The 15,356-nt window shown below is 45.7% G+C and overlaps 1 protein-coding gene across 2 annotated transcripts in view; it reads left to right on the top strand.

Annotated features, from left to right (window-relative positions):
• The window catches only part of LOC144125232 (basigin-like), a 291,295-nt gene that overhangs the window by 226,602 nt on the left and 49,337 nt on the right, over positions 1 to 15,356 (top strand). For both annotated transcript variants that reach the window (XM_077658450.1, XM_077658449.1), the window contains exon 3: positions 11,685 to 11,914. In XM_077658450.1, coding sequence (XP_077514576.1) covers positions 11,685 to 11,914 — 230 coding nt within the window. The remainder of the gene's footprint in view (positions 1 to 11,684; positions 11,915 to 15,356) is intronic.

Below are 15,356 nucleotides of genomic sequence, written 5' to 3' on the forward strand. Positions count from 1 at the left end.
CACATACGAGCAGGGATGGGACATCTGAGGTCGTGTTTTGTTAGTCAAAATGATTCTTGATCCTGAGCTTGAAAAACGACGCTATCGTATTCACATTGTTAGGTCTAGATAGAGCTAACTGTGGCACATTTGTTGTTCTGCGTTGTAATACACGCATTCTATGTACCGACAGTTTAATGTAGATGTTTAAATTCATACTAGGTTTCAAAATTATTAGCAGCTTATGCGGTTCATTGATGGCCTGCACTAATTTAAACGACGCGACACACTGCTTAACTGCCAGTTTCCACGCCTTTTGTTGTCATCGTATTAATGCGCCGTTGCACAATTTCCAAAAACCCGCTTACTGTAGATGAGACGCATGGTATAGGGCAGCCAATACAACTGCTTTTGTCTTATCGCTTTTTCATTCTATCGGCCGGCAATAACGATCGTCTAAGCAAAAAAAAAAGGAAACAGGCAACGCATAGGTATTGCTAAAGCCCGTATGTTTTCTGAAAGCCAGGTGTTTAAATAGGAACGATCGGTCGTTAAAGCATGGCAGCAGAGGTTCGAGGAAACAATAAGAGGAACGAAAAGAATATTTCGTCGTTTCTATTTTATCTTTTCCCATCCCTGTTTCGAGCCTTATCCTGTGATTTACATCTTCCCAGCAGTTTGTTCTTTCAACGAAGGTCGCAGGTTCACGAAACACACAACCCACGTTAACGAGCGCCTGTTGTCACCTAACGCAACAACTTTAACAGAAGCGTACTTGCCTTTTCCCAGGAGAGTCCGTATTTCATTCGCTGTTGTCTTCTGTCCGCCCATTCGTCACTCTATTTTAGTTCGGGTAAAAAGAAGTTAGGGTGGTCCTGCTTGCTGTCTGCTTCACTTGTATGGTGGTTAACATTTGCCGCACGCACACACGCACGCACGCACACACGCACGCGCGCTCTCTCACGCACACACCGACGGCTTGAACAAACTGAGCAATTACCTTACCCTACTAAAACTTCGTTTCTTATGGTTTTTGCAGTTTTGACAATGAAAGCGATTTTTAGCAGTACTGCAAAGGCGTGCACTTTCCTCAGCTGCGCCCCAGTGTAGGGAAAATATGCATGGCTGCGTTTCGCAAGCCAATTTTCAGCTCGAAGACTCGCGCTGAATTATTGATCGAAGAAAACGGCCCGTTGAAAACGGCGGCACAATATTTCGCTTAGCCAGATGGCGTAAAGTAAACCCGGGCTGCTGGACCTCCATCCTTAAATAAGAATCGCGTTAGCACAGACTACAGAAGAAGAGGAACGTAGGTAAAGAAGCCACCCCTTGAAATTGAAATTATTCCATTTCACCTCGGCGACCTTTATCCACCTATGAAATTTGCAGAAATAGCCCGCGAAAACTTAGAGTGCACGGTTTAAAACCAAGTTCAGATCGGCTGATGTTCAGAAGAAAGGCTTTTCTGCTTACATTTCCAAACTATAGACGAGTCCGTGTGCCTGAAAATAGTGGAAAGAAAAAGACTAGCGAAAATCGCGGAATTTTTGAGCCTCTTAGGTGCAGTTTTATTACAATTCCAACCCCAGTGAATTAAACGTGCCGAGACGACTTACGCCGAATCCTTCATCTTTTGGAGATCTTTGACCTTTACGTGTTTTCTTTCCTCGAACTGCGTCCAAATCGTGTACTAGAAACGAAGTTTTAGCGCTCTCAGACACACATTATGTTCTCCTACAGAGGATAATCCGAAAATTTGTTGCGGTATATTTCACAAAAATGATGTGAATGGCTGAATTACTTCAGGAATTCACGCAAAGCGCACACTTTCACGCTCACGAAACTAGAACCCTATTCTTAAAAGGGAAGCAAATCTATGCCCTATTAATTATCTTATCACCTGAAGCTGTTCTCGCAGCAAAAATTCAGCTACAGGGTCTTTTAATAAAAGATTCTACCGCCTCAGAGAAGAAAACGGCTTCAGCACCAGACAGCAACCCGCCGCGGTGGCTCAGTGGTTAGCGCGCTCGGCTACTGATCCGAAATTCCCGGGTTCGAACCCGACCGTGGCGGCTGCGTTTTTATGCAGGCAAAACGCTAAGGTGCCCGTGTGCTGTGCGATGTCAGTGCACGTTAAAGATCCCCAGGTGGTCGAAATTATTCCGGAGCCCTCCACTACGGCACCTCTCTCTTCCTTTCTCCTTTCACTCCCGCCTTTATCCCTTTCTTTACGGCGCGGTTCAGCTGTCCAACGATATATGAGACAGATACTGCGCCATTTCATTTCCCCCCAAACTAATTATCATTATCATCATTATCAGACAGCACTAAGTAGTCGCTTCAAAAAACTTAGTGACGTCTATGTTTACTTCTTGTTTCCTGAAAACTACCCTTATTTCTAGGCACGAAATTGCACCACCATTCTGTCCGACAGGGCTTCAAAGTATAGCCGCCATCACTGACTTCATGGAAAATCTTCTAGACGTTTGGAGAAAAAATAGTATGAAAAGTTCCGCAAAGGGTTTGGCAGGCAAAGAAATGAATGAATGACGTAAAAGATGATGTCCTCGACAGGATCCAATGGCTCCGACCTCCGTTCGTTTGTTTCCTGTCTGCTTTGGCCTGATTGAGCTTGAGGGGGTGCTAACAAAACCTGCGAGCGGAAGTGTTCGTTTCTTCGCGCGACAGCAGACAGCAATGACAAGCGTCTGTGTGCACGAAGTGAATCCACAAAAGTAGTCAAACGAAAGGGCCAAGCGGGAGGTAAAGGTTAAATGCAAAGGACCAGCATTATTAGTAATGGTAGTTTGGGTGGCAATGGCTCTATGTTTATTATCGCAGTGTTTATGGCGCCTGCTCCGCTGTCGACCAGTCATTGCAGATTGCCTTGCGGGTTGCGTTTGCTGGCGTAACGGCGATTTCTCTGGCAGCCCTATTACCACTACTTCGGGCTCGTATTTTTCTCATAGCCATGCCTCGGGTGTGCGGGCTCTTTGAGACCATTTCCTACCCAAGTATTGCGATAAAGGAAGGGGGGGGGGCGGAAGGGTGGAGTGGTCCTTGTTTTGTAAACGATGGTATTGATGTGCGAACGTACTCAACATGACGGTCGAACTCCTGCACCCGCTGCTAACGAAGGAACGTGGGAAGATGAGGAAAACGCTATGCGGTGTTCGGGATCACCGATGTGTTCTGCTCTCTGGCTACTGTGCGGAGCACAGTGCATTCAATGCACCTCTTTCTTATGGCGAGCTAATGGACCCACGGCACGTCTCTTCCGACAAAAGTCGATTTCAACAAACTTTTGGTGACACGCAAAGCGGTCGATTCAGTCTACCAGCAAGCAGTGCAGTTAGGATTTTTGTTGACAAGCTCTCCTTGAGGAAGTTAGCAACAACAAGCATTCATTAATGTTTTATTTTTGCTTAACAACTACCGATCCATTCACCCGTGGTTCTTCCTGTGTGTCACGAATGCTACGTCTCACTTACGGTGTTGCTACGCTACGACAGCCCGCAACCCCTTTCGGACCAGGTCTCCGTCCATTTTGGTTCGCCGACCCACTCGCTTTTAAGCACTTCCGCCCAGCTAGCACCGCTCCGCCAGTGGCCAGCGCCGCTCACTCCACAGCGGGAGTCTGGGTTTCGTCCCGGCCACCGCAGACGCCGGCCCTTGCAGAGACCACGTCCCTTCTCTTTGCGACTCGCCTCCCGCCTAACTGCTCTTCGTCTACGGCCATCGCGTCTGCTCCGGCGGGCACGTGCTACAAACCTACACGGCCTCCAGAGCGCGGAAGGGAATCCGTACGTCTAGCGGCCGCTGCTCCTTCTGCCGGCCACCCGCTGCTCAACACCGGCTCTGCCGAGTCTCGCGCATGCCGTTGGTGGACGTCGTTTGTGGTCCCGTCTAATGGTCGTCGTCGTAATCGCGGCGGCTCCGCAATTGCCGGTTCTGGGATTTCGCCTTACTAATAGCGCAGCAGACTGCCTCCGTTCCCCTTTTGCGTTCTTTCTCCCCTTCTTCTCTGCTCTACTTCCTTCTTTCTTTTCTTCTTCGTCACTCCTGTTTCAGCCATTGCCGTGCTGTCGGGAAGGGGAAGTATGCCCCAGGTCGTGCCCTCTGCCCTTATTTGTGAGAAAAAGCATAAACATATTTTCTGTTATATTATAAACAAGGTGATTTTACCGCGAAACTGTGTACCTCTACCGTCCAAGAAAATCTTCGTGTCGTCGGCGTCGTCAGCAAAAAACGCCAGGCTAAAAATTGAATGTTGTTCCGAGTGGAAAAGTACTCAACAGCATACAAATCCTATATCATACTGGTTATAAAGCAGTCGTAATGTATAAAAAAACAATGATAAAAAGTAAAAAATAATAAAAATTAAATATTTGAATACAAAGAGTACACAAAATATATGAACGGTAAATTTCGTTTGAAAACAGGCATACAGCAAACAGCTCAGTACTTGTTTTCATTAGGAAAAAAACAACACAAGCGTCAAAAACACGTGATTATAAGGCGCGTGTGAACAATGGGAACACCGTTTAATCAATGCAACTCTACCAACCACTATTCATGGTTCATGCATTGATTTAACCTTAGCAAAGAATATCTCTACACTTAGAGCTGAAACTCTCAGTGTATATCATCTGATCATAAATCAGTCGTGAAAGTCGTTGTGAAGTAGTAAAGGGTAAATCAAGTGCATTTCACTTGTCTTTGGTTTCACTCTTTATAGAGCCACGTGTGTGAATTTTCAAGTGACGTCGCAATGGGTAATTGGGTGTGGTTTTACAGCTTCGCTGTCCAACCGCCTTCATAGCGTAGATTGGGGCCACATTTTTTCTTTAGCTAAGACTGTGAAAATTAGAAAAAAATAGGTTTTTCGAGTGCGAACACTTCTTTTTTTTTTCGGCATAACAATGTCCGCGGTGTTTCAATCCCTCACTGTGGGTATGTGCCATCGCTTTTAAGGCAGCAGCAACAACAAAAATTACGTCAGAATACAGCTCATACGTGCTAACTACCAGGCCGGTTGACCAATACTGACTAGTTAACATTTTGAGTATTACTGCCTCTTCGCTGCTCTAGCGCGCGTGTGTCAGAGATTGGAACGCAGCATATTTGCCACAGGCTGATGCGATTTGATGGAGGTCGCTTTTCGCTCCCCGCAGGAGTGATTTTCGAATTGCACAAGAAATGGCCGAAGTTTGTTCAGCCACGGCGGCCAGGGTAAACGCGTTTTCGAAATTGTACAAAACCCGTATGGATATTACATACGGTGGACTACACGCATCTCAATATATAACTAGTATAAGCAGCCTAACAGTTATATAGTTAAAAAGTTAATAATTCAGTATTAGTTAACCAGCCTTAAGCCATATAGTTAGCCCTTCTGATGCACTACACCACCGACACTGCTATGCCGAAAAAAGCGCTCTTCCAAGTAAAAAAAAAACCACCTTTTTTTGGTGGCTGTTTACCAAGTTCACAGCGACTTGTGATATGCTTCCTCCTACAAGTAAATCCCCTGAGAGATGGGAAAAAACGACCACTAAAACTATTTTGTAAGGGTTGGTTTGCCAATTGCTACCTTTCGCCTTTTTTCCGTTATTCAGCAACGGCTTTTGGCAAGCCTGGCGAACGATGTTGCTCACTAGCTGTCAGCCGTGACGTCACAGGTGCAGCTGCCAGTGCAATAGGGGAGAGAGAACGATTTGTAAAACGAATTATTACCAAGTACGTCCCCAGTACAGACGTAGTTTGGCAAATGAAATAATAAATTGCTGCCCTAAAAAATTGTGAAACAAGAGAGAAGTTAACGAACATCAAACCAGAACCAAAAATTCGCACATTATTTTTCCTTTCAAAGGGAACCAACAAAATACAATGTAAGCCTCATGTTTGCTATTTTTTTTTCTAGAATTAAGCTTGGCGCAAATATTCTTTAAGTTCTGCGGGAACCAACGGATTGGGGGAAATAATGAACCGTTCGGTGGAGAACTGCACACCTGCCTCAAAAAAATAAATAAAATAAAAGCCAATAGGCCTACCCTATTAGCCGCCTGTGTGTGGCATCTACCGCGGGCACGGGCGTGATGAAAGGAAGAGCGCAGCTGAGTTGAAAAACGCCGCTTTTTATAAACATGTGCTGCCTTTTCTCTGCTGTCGAATCTGTTCGAATTCTTGATGCCCTAAGTGCATTCCGCAAAAAAAGAAAAAAAAATCGCCGCTGTCGATTACTGCTGTCGCATCACAGTACTGTAAAGTTTCACGTATGCACAAAAGCATCCCTTCTCCAATATACATTGCATCTCAGTACAACGTAATACAACCACAGTGTAAACACACAAATCTACTAGACTACACTCCACTCGCCCCGATAAACGTAGAGGTATAACCCAAGAGTTCGGGTGGGATGAAAAACTTAGCGAAGAGTTGTATCCTTCCGCAGATTTTTCGCCGACCAGTGCAGCACATTCCCTAACCCTGCCGAGCCCCTAAAGCGAGCATGAGGAGCGGGAACAATCTCGCCTCATTCGGGTTCCCGTGGAGGAAGATTTCTTTAGCGTCAGAGCGCACTCTGTGGCGAGCGGCATCTCTATGCTCCGACTTGACACGCTGCTGCACTCGAAAACAGATCGCACGGGTTGCGAATTCCTGCTCTGAATTGGGTCGCGTAATCTCGCGTGGAAACACGAGACATTATTTTTCTTCTTCTTTCTCTCCGTCTATCCTCTCCCCTTCTTGCGACCACTTTTCTGCCTGCCGTGCAGATCCTGCTCCTGTAACCAAGCAGGCACTTGCAAAGTGGGCGTCTTTTTGTGTGTTTTTTTTGCCTGTTTAAATATTCATTCCCCGTCGAATCTGGCTTCACAGAGGCACGAGATGTGTGGTGGGATACGTAAAAGAATTCAAATAAATTCTTCTACAGCGTTCTACAATGGCCTCGCACTAGGCTTCAGAGAGAGAGAGCTGGGTGGTTATCGTTTTTTTTTTAAATCGTACTTTTCAATCGGCATCCTGGCCAGTCTGCCGGCGATGCTGAATCAAGGGGTTACTGTAGCTCGGTCTTGTAGGTACGTTTGAGAATTGGAAACACACTCGCGGCATTTCTTCACGGCACGAATTCTAGACCTGGCGTTTTAGCGGGCAACCTTTTATGCACAGCGGTGGTGTGCCGAGCGAGCACGGCCGCAATTTTCATAAACTGTATCGATAAGCTATTATTTTCCAGGTGAGTTGTTTCCACCTTTTTTACTCTTGTCCGAGACAAAAATCGCGAAATAACGAAACATTCCTGAACTTTCGCGTTGTTCCGGGCCGAAGCAATAGCCTTAGCTCTACAGTACACCCATCCCGTCTCTTTCCAGAGTGCCCACCTCTCCGCTTAAGCGGGTATCGTGCCTACAGATGGAGCATTATTAAAGGGACACTAAAGTAAAATTGAAGTTCACATGCATGGATAGGTTATAACGTTGTAAAGAAATGCCTGCGCTAGAAACAGCGCTTTTACAAGCTTTAAAAACGGACCAAGAAATAAAATACAGGCTTCGGCACCATCGGGCGTTTTCGCTAGCGAACTGCCGTGACGCTGAGATTTTTTTTGCAGAAAATCCATGAGGCTAGGCTACTCCGGCCATCCATTGTGACCGGTGATCACGAGGTCATTTTCAGTGTTGGCGTCACCATTTGAATCAAGTGGATTGAAAATTTTCAATTCAATTTCTTCAGCACGAAATGCGTGTTTTGCTGCCGGACAAACACCAGCATAGCCAGGAAGTACAAAAATTGGAATAGGTTCTCCACATTTTCCCTTTAAAGACGTTCACTTTGACGTCCACACGGCCCACTTCGAAATCATGCAGTTTGACGTGCGTCATCTATTGTTATATAAAAATATCAGCAGTTTTAGCGCTCGAACTGAACTGAGATTTCAGCTTTTCATTCGCTGGCACCTATAGTTGTCGCTTCCAAATCCCGAGACGAAATACGAAGACTACGTGCTTGTTTACAGTATTCGACGGGAATGACGAGCTATATTTACTGCCAGCCAACTCCGTTTGGAGGACGTTTCCTAACGCGCCTTGCGTATTGATGCGATACCGTTAAGGCTGCCGTTCTGCAGAAACGAAATATCAGCAGGTGTAGGGCGGCCCTGGTGGCCACCCTATGGCCAGTCTGGGGCGCAACATTCTGTTTAGCCTCGTGCAAACCACCATGGTCGAAAAATGGGTAGGTCACGTGACCTTGTTGCATCATCCTAGGTCTCGTGACCTTGTGGCGTCATCACAGTCTAAACACCAAATTGTAACAAACTGCCCATCATGGCACGTGGCAGTTAAATTAAACATTGGACGCGAGAGGTTGTTCGGGAAGAGCGACCTGGGTCTCACAAGCTCTACCGGTCGCAGTACCTGCCATCGCAGGGCATTGGCGTATCGCTCAACCGCTGCACCACTGCGCCAGCAGCTTTATGAGTATTCACAAGGATCCATTAATGCAAACAGAGAATGACCAATTCCGCATATATCGGCAATAGACCATCAACGTTATCGCGTCGTATTCTTGAGGTAGAACTTGAGTGTCTTCTCCAATTCCTTTCGTGCCAGCAGCGTTCCCTGTAGATTTCGCCATCGCCAGGTGTTCGTCTTATTTCTTTTGTATCAACGTCTGCGTTTTATTTTTACTTCTGCGACGTAGGTAGATGTACTGCTCGTCTTGGCACCAGTTGCGGAGAAAAATTGATTACACATACTGTCGCACGCTCGCGACTCAGGTACGTAATCTACATTCAGCAAACGCGCACGAGGGCACCAAGATAGCGAAACTTTGCTCGATGAAAGTTAAAAATGCGCTTAAACTCCAATTACCCCGCTCGATAGCAGCTACTGAAAATAGCGTAACCACTCATTTGTTTCAGTCCGATGCACCCCAACCGATTCGTTCTCGCGTTTTCATTTGTATTGCTGCAATCTCATCGCATTTGTCCATGACGTACGGATGGACGAGACAGTAGAGTTTCAACACTTGTGCTTAGGTTGTAAACACAAAGTTAAATTTACATGCTTTACCTTTTTTTCTCACCAGCTTTCTCTTTCCCTCTACAGGAATAAGTCTATCTGGTTTAGATCCGCGTAGTCCAAACAACACTCGGCACTGCGTCGCTTCCTTGCGCGAGCTACGTCAGTCGCCCTACGAAGTCGGCGATTTCCTTTGGAATGGAACACCTTGCGAATGTTCCGCTCCGACTGGAGGCGCTGGGTGCTGCTGCTGCGCCAGGTTTAGTGTCTTTCTGTTCTCCGTCCTTCCGGTCTCGTCACCGAGTTTCTTATTCCCGTCGCATTCTTCTCCGAATCCGTTCGGGAGGAATGCCGCTGCCGCCTCCTCCACTGCAGCGCGCTCTTTCCTGCTTTATTCGTTCTATTCCAGCAAGGTTTCTTTCTTCGTTACGGTTCGTCCTTCTTTCGTGCCTCGTTTTACATGTCCCCAGAGGAAAGTTCCTTTTCTTCCTGCATTCTTACAGCGTTCCTCGGCTCTGTTTTGAATCCGCGCGACGGGAGGCGTTTCTTCTTTCCTCGGCTCTTCGTATGCTTCCGATTCTTTCCTTTCTTTTCTTTCCTTTCCTTTTTTTTTCTGCCGCCGGTGCCTTCCGTTTCGCTCGACGGCAGAAGGGAAATGAATTCTCGGCAAAATAGATTCTTCGCCGACGGACGAAAAGCGGGCGGGCGTGAAATTCAGGTTCAGCCGCGCCGTGCCTGTCTCCTACGCTTTCTCGTTTTTCTTTATTCTGTTTTCGTCTCTTCGTTGTTTCTTGCGTCGGCTTCTCGTGCACGGAGCGTTCACGTTACGGATGCCGCTGGCACGGCCTGTGCCTGTGAAGCATGCTTCACCCCATCGCTCCAAACCGTCGCATCCTGCGAAGGGGCAAAAAGGATAGGCGGTTGGAAAATGGAGGGGGGGGGGGGGGGGGAACTAAAAAAAAACGGCAGGGGAGAGAGGGGTTACTCTACCCTCTGGCGGTGTCCGTGTAAAATAATGCAATGTCAGTTTCGCCCAATGCTGCAATGCATACTCTTTACGAGCATCAGACCCGCTTTGTTTTTTCTGCCGAGCAATCACGTACAAGAAGCAAGGGGTTCTCGCGATGTTGGATTATTAATGCGAAAGCATTACTTGGCTATGTCGGCGAAGTCGTGTTATCAAAATGTGTCCGCAGCAGTTGTGGCGTTCTCAGAAGAGGTAGGATTACACGAATGGTTTGTAATCGATAAAGGATGATGTGAGGATGATGCGCAAAAGAAAATTATGTAGATAGGAAGATTAGTTCATTAATTAGGGCCAAAAATGTTCAAAACTGTCGAAATAGCGCGGACGTCGATACAGTGAGTGGACGGGGAAGCAACCGTGGATGGCAAAATAGCGAAAAAATAGCCAAAGGAGTAGAAAAAAAAACATTAAATGGGATGAAATGTGTTGATGAGTGAGAATTAATAGAAAAATAGGTTTGATTGACATGTAATTATTAGTTAATTATTTAGAAGCAAAAGTCGCTGGACGGTCGAGTAGGCTGGACGGGAAAGCAGCTATGGCGCCAAATTTGAAAAACCGAAGTGTGTGATTGAGGCAAACCCGCCGCGGTGGCTCAGTGGTTAGGGCGCTCGACTACTGATCCGGAGTTCCCGGGTTCGAACCCGACCGCGGCGGCTGCGTTTTTATGGAGGAAAAACGCTAAAGTGCCCTTGTGCTGTGCGATGTCAGTGCACGTTAAAGATCCCCAGGTGGTCGAAATTAATCCGGAGCCCTCAGCTACGGCACCTCTTCTTCCTTTCGTCTTTCACTCCCTCTCTTATCCCTTCCCTTACGGCGCGGTTCAGGTGTCCAACGATATATGAGACAGATACTGCGCCATTTCCTTTCCCCAGCCCAAACCAATTATATAATTGAGGCAAATGGCGTGAAATCAGAGTAAATGTGAAGAGAGGTGACGAGTGAAGAAAATAGAGACGAGGAGTGCCGAGGAGGTGTCAGTGCTTTCGCATTCTCCCAATGCGGGTCCCCGCAGTGATCCCTAATTTGATGTGTTTATTGCAGCTTTATTCGTACTTTTATTATTTTCGTTCATATCATTGCGCAACAATGATATTGAGTCGTATGCGGCGTTGCTTCTCTGTTCTTGCATCAAAACGGGCCTTACCAGTAGCGTAGAAGAAAAAGAAATTTTGAAAAAATTGCAGCAAAAATTTGGAGCCAAGTCTTAGCTTTGAGAGGAAGACTGCTGGATCTATCGTTTGATTGGTTGATCGATTAAATGAGCGACCGACTGACCGACCGATCGACTGACTGACAGACTGACTGATGAATTAATTAATTAATTGCTTGCTTGATTGATTGGTTGATTGGTACTGCTGGTGGAGTGCATGCTTCTTCTTTTGTTCATGACTTCCTTTTCCTCATAGCAACGCTGAGCGCGTCTATGCCCGATCTGTTACTGTCTTCTCCTCTTAAAAACCTCCTGGGACGGGCACGCGGAAGTGCTGACGTAGACGTGAAGTGCAATCTTGTGATAAAGGTTTACGAAGAGAAGGCCTCATTTAAATAAAAAAAAAACCTACGATGTGCCCTTATTTTTCGTCCCACAAAAACACCTGGCGGTTAGCTGACCCTGACTTTGCCCTGTTCTCTCTCTGTGTTGCTGCCAGCAGATGGTGGCGGCACCGGAGGCCGGAAGGGTTCTTCCACGCAGCCAGCGGCCGCCCATGGCGTGCGGGGTCCCGGCCGGCTCCTCCTACTTCCGGGCGGCAGCATGGCGCGGGGTCTGAGCCCAGTGGAGTACGAACACCTCCTCAGGAGCCCCAACGTCCGAAACGTCACCACGCAGCTGGGCCAGACCATGTACCTGCACTGCGTCGTCGACTCTGCCTCGGACCGAATGGTGAGTAACCGACGCCCTTTCCTTCTCTCCGTCTCTTCCCTCTGACACGGGGACATTTATTTTCTTCGGATATGTTAAACGCTGCGCATGGTTTCCTTTAAGAAAACGTGTCCCTAATGCGGGAACGTTTCCTTCCCGTCATCTTTATAACGTGTTTAGGAGCCAGGAAACACCGGTGTACAACTTTCAGAACAAATGGCACTTTTATTTGGTTCTGGAATTTTTTGTCCGTTTTCTGCGGCGATATCACTACTCGACAGCAAAACTGCACAGGCAAATACTTGTTTTTAAATTTTGCCTTCTCTTTCTGAAAATTTTGTATGAACCCAATACGGGTCGTATACAAGTTGTGCTACCCCTCGAAGCTTTCTGTATTGTTAAATCCTTTTCCTAGATTTGATGTCTATCGCCAGAATTTCAGTTGCACTGCAACGTTCTGTAGGCATCTTATCACGCGAATATTGTTCGTTTATCGGGTGTGAGAGAAGAAACGAGTCGTTAGTTTTGCCTTAAGGTACGGTGTTGGTCTAAATATGTGTTGAACGTTCGGAGATTCAGAAAACAAAGCACAAGATTTTAATTTTTGCCAATTATTTTATCTCTATGGGCATTACGTTACAGGAGAAGCAAAGGCTCCGTATGCAGGACAGTGAACTTTTGCTCATGGTTGCACATTATATGCAATTACGTCGATACCTGTCCATACCTGCCGTATTGAGACTCTATCAACATGGTAAGAACGTCAAAAGGACAGAAAAACAAGTGACAGAAGTGGTTGATCGAGCTAGTTGAGGCTGAAGTGATATCACGGGGGATCAGAAATCGGACATGGAGAAAGGTTCCACACCTCAGAGGAAGAGGAGGAGAATGAAGGGAAGAATGCAAGTGGGAAGAAAGGAAATGAGGAAAAAACCGAGATTATTACAACCTGAAAGAAAGAAAAAAATAAAGGAAGAAAGAAAGGAAGAAAGAAAGAAAGAAGGAAAGAGAAAAAGAAAGAAAGATGGGAAGAAGGAAGGAAAGAAGGAACGAAGGGGGAGAGCGAGAAAAGGGGAGGGCTGGAGGGAGGAAGGAAGGAAGGAAGGAAGGAGGGAAGGAAAGAAGGATGCAAAGCTAAAGAAAGCAAAGAAGTAAGACCGACAGAAAGAAAAGAAGAATGACAAAGAAAAAAAGGAAGAATGACAGAAATAAAAGAAGGAAAGGAAGAAAGAAAGAAAGGAAGAGCGAAAGAAAGAAAGGAAGAAAGGAAGAAAAAGAAAGAAAGAAAGAAGGAAAGAAAGGAAGGAAGGAAGGAAGGAAGTAAGGAGGAAAGAAAGAAAGAAGCAAAGAAAAGAAGAAAGAAAGGAAGAAAGGAAAGAAGAAAGGAAGAAGGAAAGAAAGAAAGAAAAAGAAAGAAGGAAAGAAAAGTAGAAAGAAAGATAGAAAGAAAGAAAGGAAGAAAGAATGAAAGAAAGAAGGAAGGAAAGAAAGAAGGAAGGAAAGAAAGAAAGAAGGAAAGAAAGGAAGGAAGGAAGGAAGTAAGGAGGAAAGAAAGAAAGAAGCAAGGAAAAGAAGAAAGAAAGGAAGAAAGAAGGAAAGAAAGGAAGAAAGAAAGAAAGAAAGGAAGAAAGGAAGAAAAAGAAAGAAAGAAAGAAGGAAAGAAAGGAAGGACGGAAGGAAGTAAGGAGGAAAGAAAGAAAGAAGCAAAGAAAAGAAGAAAGAAATGAAGAAAGGAAAGAAGAAAGGAAGAAGGAAAGAAAGAAAAAGAAAGAAGGAAAGAAAAGAAGAAAGATAGAAGGAAAGAAAGGAAAAAAGAATGAAAGAATGAAGGAAGGAAAGAGGGAAGGAAGGAAAGAAAGAAAGAAGGAAAGAAAGGAAGAAAGAAAGAAGGAAAGGAAGGAGGTGAACGAGCAGTGAACAGGCTCTCTATTTTGACAAGTCCTGTACATGGCGGCGCGCCATAAAATTATTTTTTGCACCTTATACTTCGCAAGAACCTAAAACCACGGATATTATCCCAGCGTCTCTTTAATGAAGTCTGACTTGTGGAGCACGTCACTGGTTATCAAAGTAAGTGGAGCCAGACCTTATAACCGTGTTTGCGCCTTAGGCTAAACGCAGTGTGACACTTTGAATTCCGGCGATATATGCGTTTTGCCGTAAATATTCGATATAAACAATACACTGATGCCCGAGGGACTTATTTAAGCATGCAATGTTTCTTTTGGACGTTTACCAAAGTTTGAAGGTCAGCTGTCCCACAATCTTGCCCAGGCACATTCCTTCACCTGTCCTCAGCTGATAAGCGAAAAAAAAAGTGCCAGCGCTAACCACACTGATAGTCGAGATTTCAACAACACACTGCCTAGTCAGACGTCAAGGCAAATTTTTCCCAAATGCATCACCACCAGCGTATATGATAAGAGATTTAAGGTGCAGGCCAGGAGGGCACATCCATGTCAAAGAATGAAGAAATTTCTTGTTTTTATTTAATGATTCGGAGTGTTGTGAACTATATTGGCGAACGGCGTCGCAATCTGCAGACGCGTGGCTTGGCCGTTCGTGCAAACATTTAAGCCTAAAACTGCAACAGATGTTGTGCAGCGTCTATGCACAATTAAATTTTGAATGATTAGTGGGAGGTTGGCTGCCGCATGCAGTTTAGTTCGATAAGGCCTCATTGCGATCAGGTGATCGATCGCAATGCGGTTGCAGCCCTGCAGTGGCTACGTGTGCCTAAGCCATGGAAAAATGCCTTGTTTTCAGGCGCTACAGGAAATGACTAAGGTAGGTCCGCAAGAAATAAAATAAACGTAGAGATGTGAACGGCGGTGAACTTTAGCTCAAAGTCATTTAGTTTTATTTTTCGTTTCTTGAACACGAGGGCCCATTCAGCAGCGCCGACTTTTATCTGACATGTTGTCTAACTCGTGAGTTACAGATTGCCACCACAACTCTCTGTCCTCTGGTACTTGCGGAGTTTGGATCGTAATATTTCAGTTTCGTTTTTTTTTCTTGTGACTGTCGTATTTTGGCTGCATTTAATTACCGGTAATGTTTCAGACCATCGTTTTTCAACAGCAGTTAGAGCTACCTGTTCTTCGGCACGTGGCCTCCATTTAGGGGTTTAGAGCTCTTCAGAGTCTGCGCCACTTTGAAGTAGCACGGTCGATTGGGCCAGTTTGTTGCTATTCATAATGCAGACAAGATTCGCAGCATACATAAAACGCACAAAGAAGACAAGGAACACACATGACAGGACTGTGCTTGTGTCTTGAGCGCTTTATTTATGCTGCGAATCTTGTCTGCGCCACTAACAAACACTGCTGGAGTCATTAATTTAAAATAGGGCAATATACGCCCGCCTGTCGCGCGGGAAATTGAGCTCTCCGTAAGCGTTAAAAGATTTAATTAGAAACGATATTTTCGAAACTGACCATGCGCAGCTGTAGTCGCGAGCCCC

This window comes from Amblyomma americanum, chromosome 3 (genome assembly GCF_052857255.1).
Source record: "Amblyomma americanum isolate KBUSLIRL-KWMA chromosome 3, ASM5285725v1, whole genome shotgun sequence".
Classification (NCBI taxonomy): domain Eukaryota; kingdom Metazoa; phylum Arthropoda; class Arachnida; order Ixodida; family Ixodidae; genus Amblyomma; species Amblyomma americanum.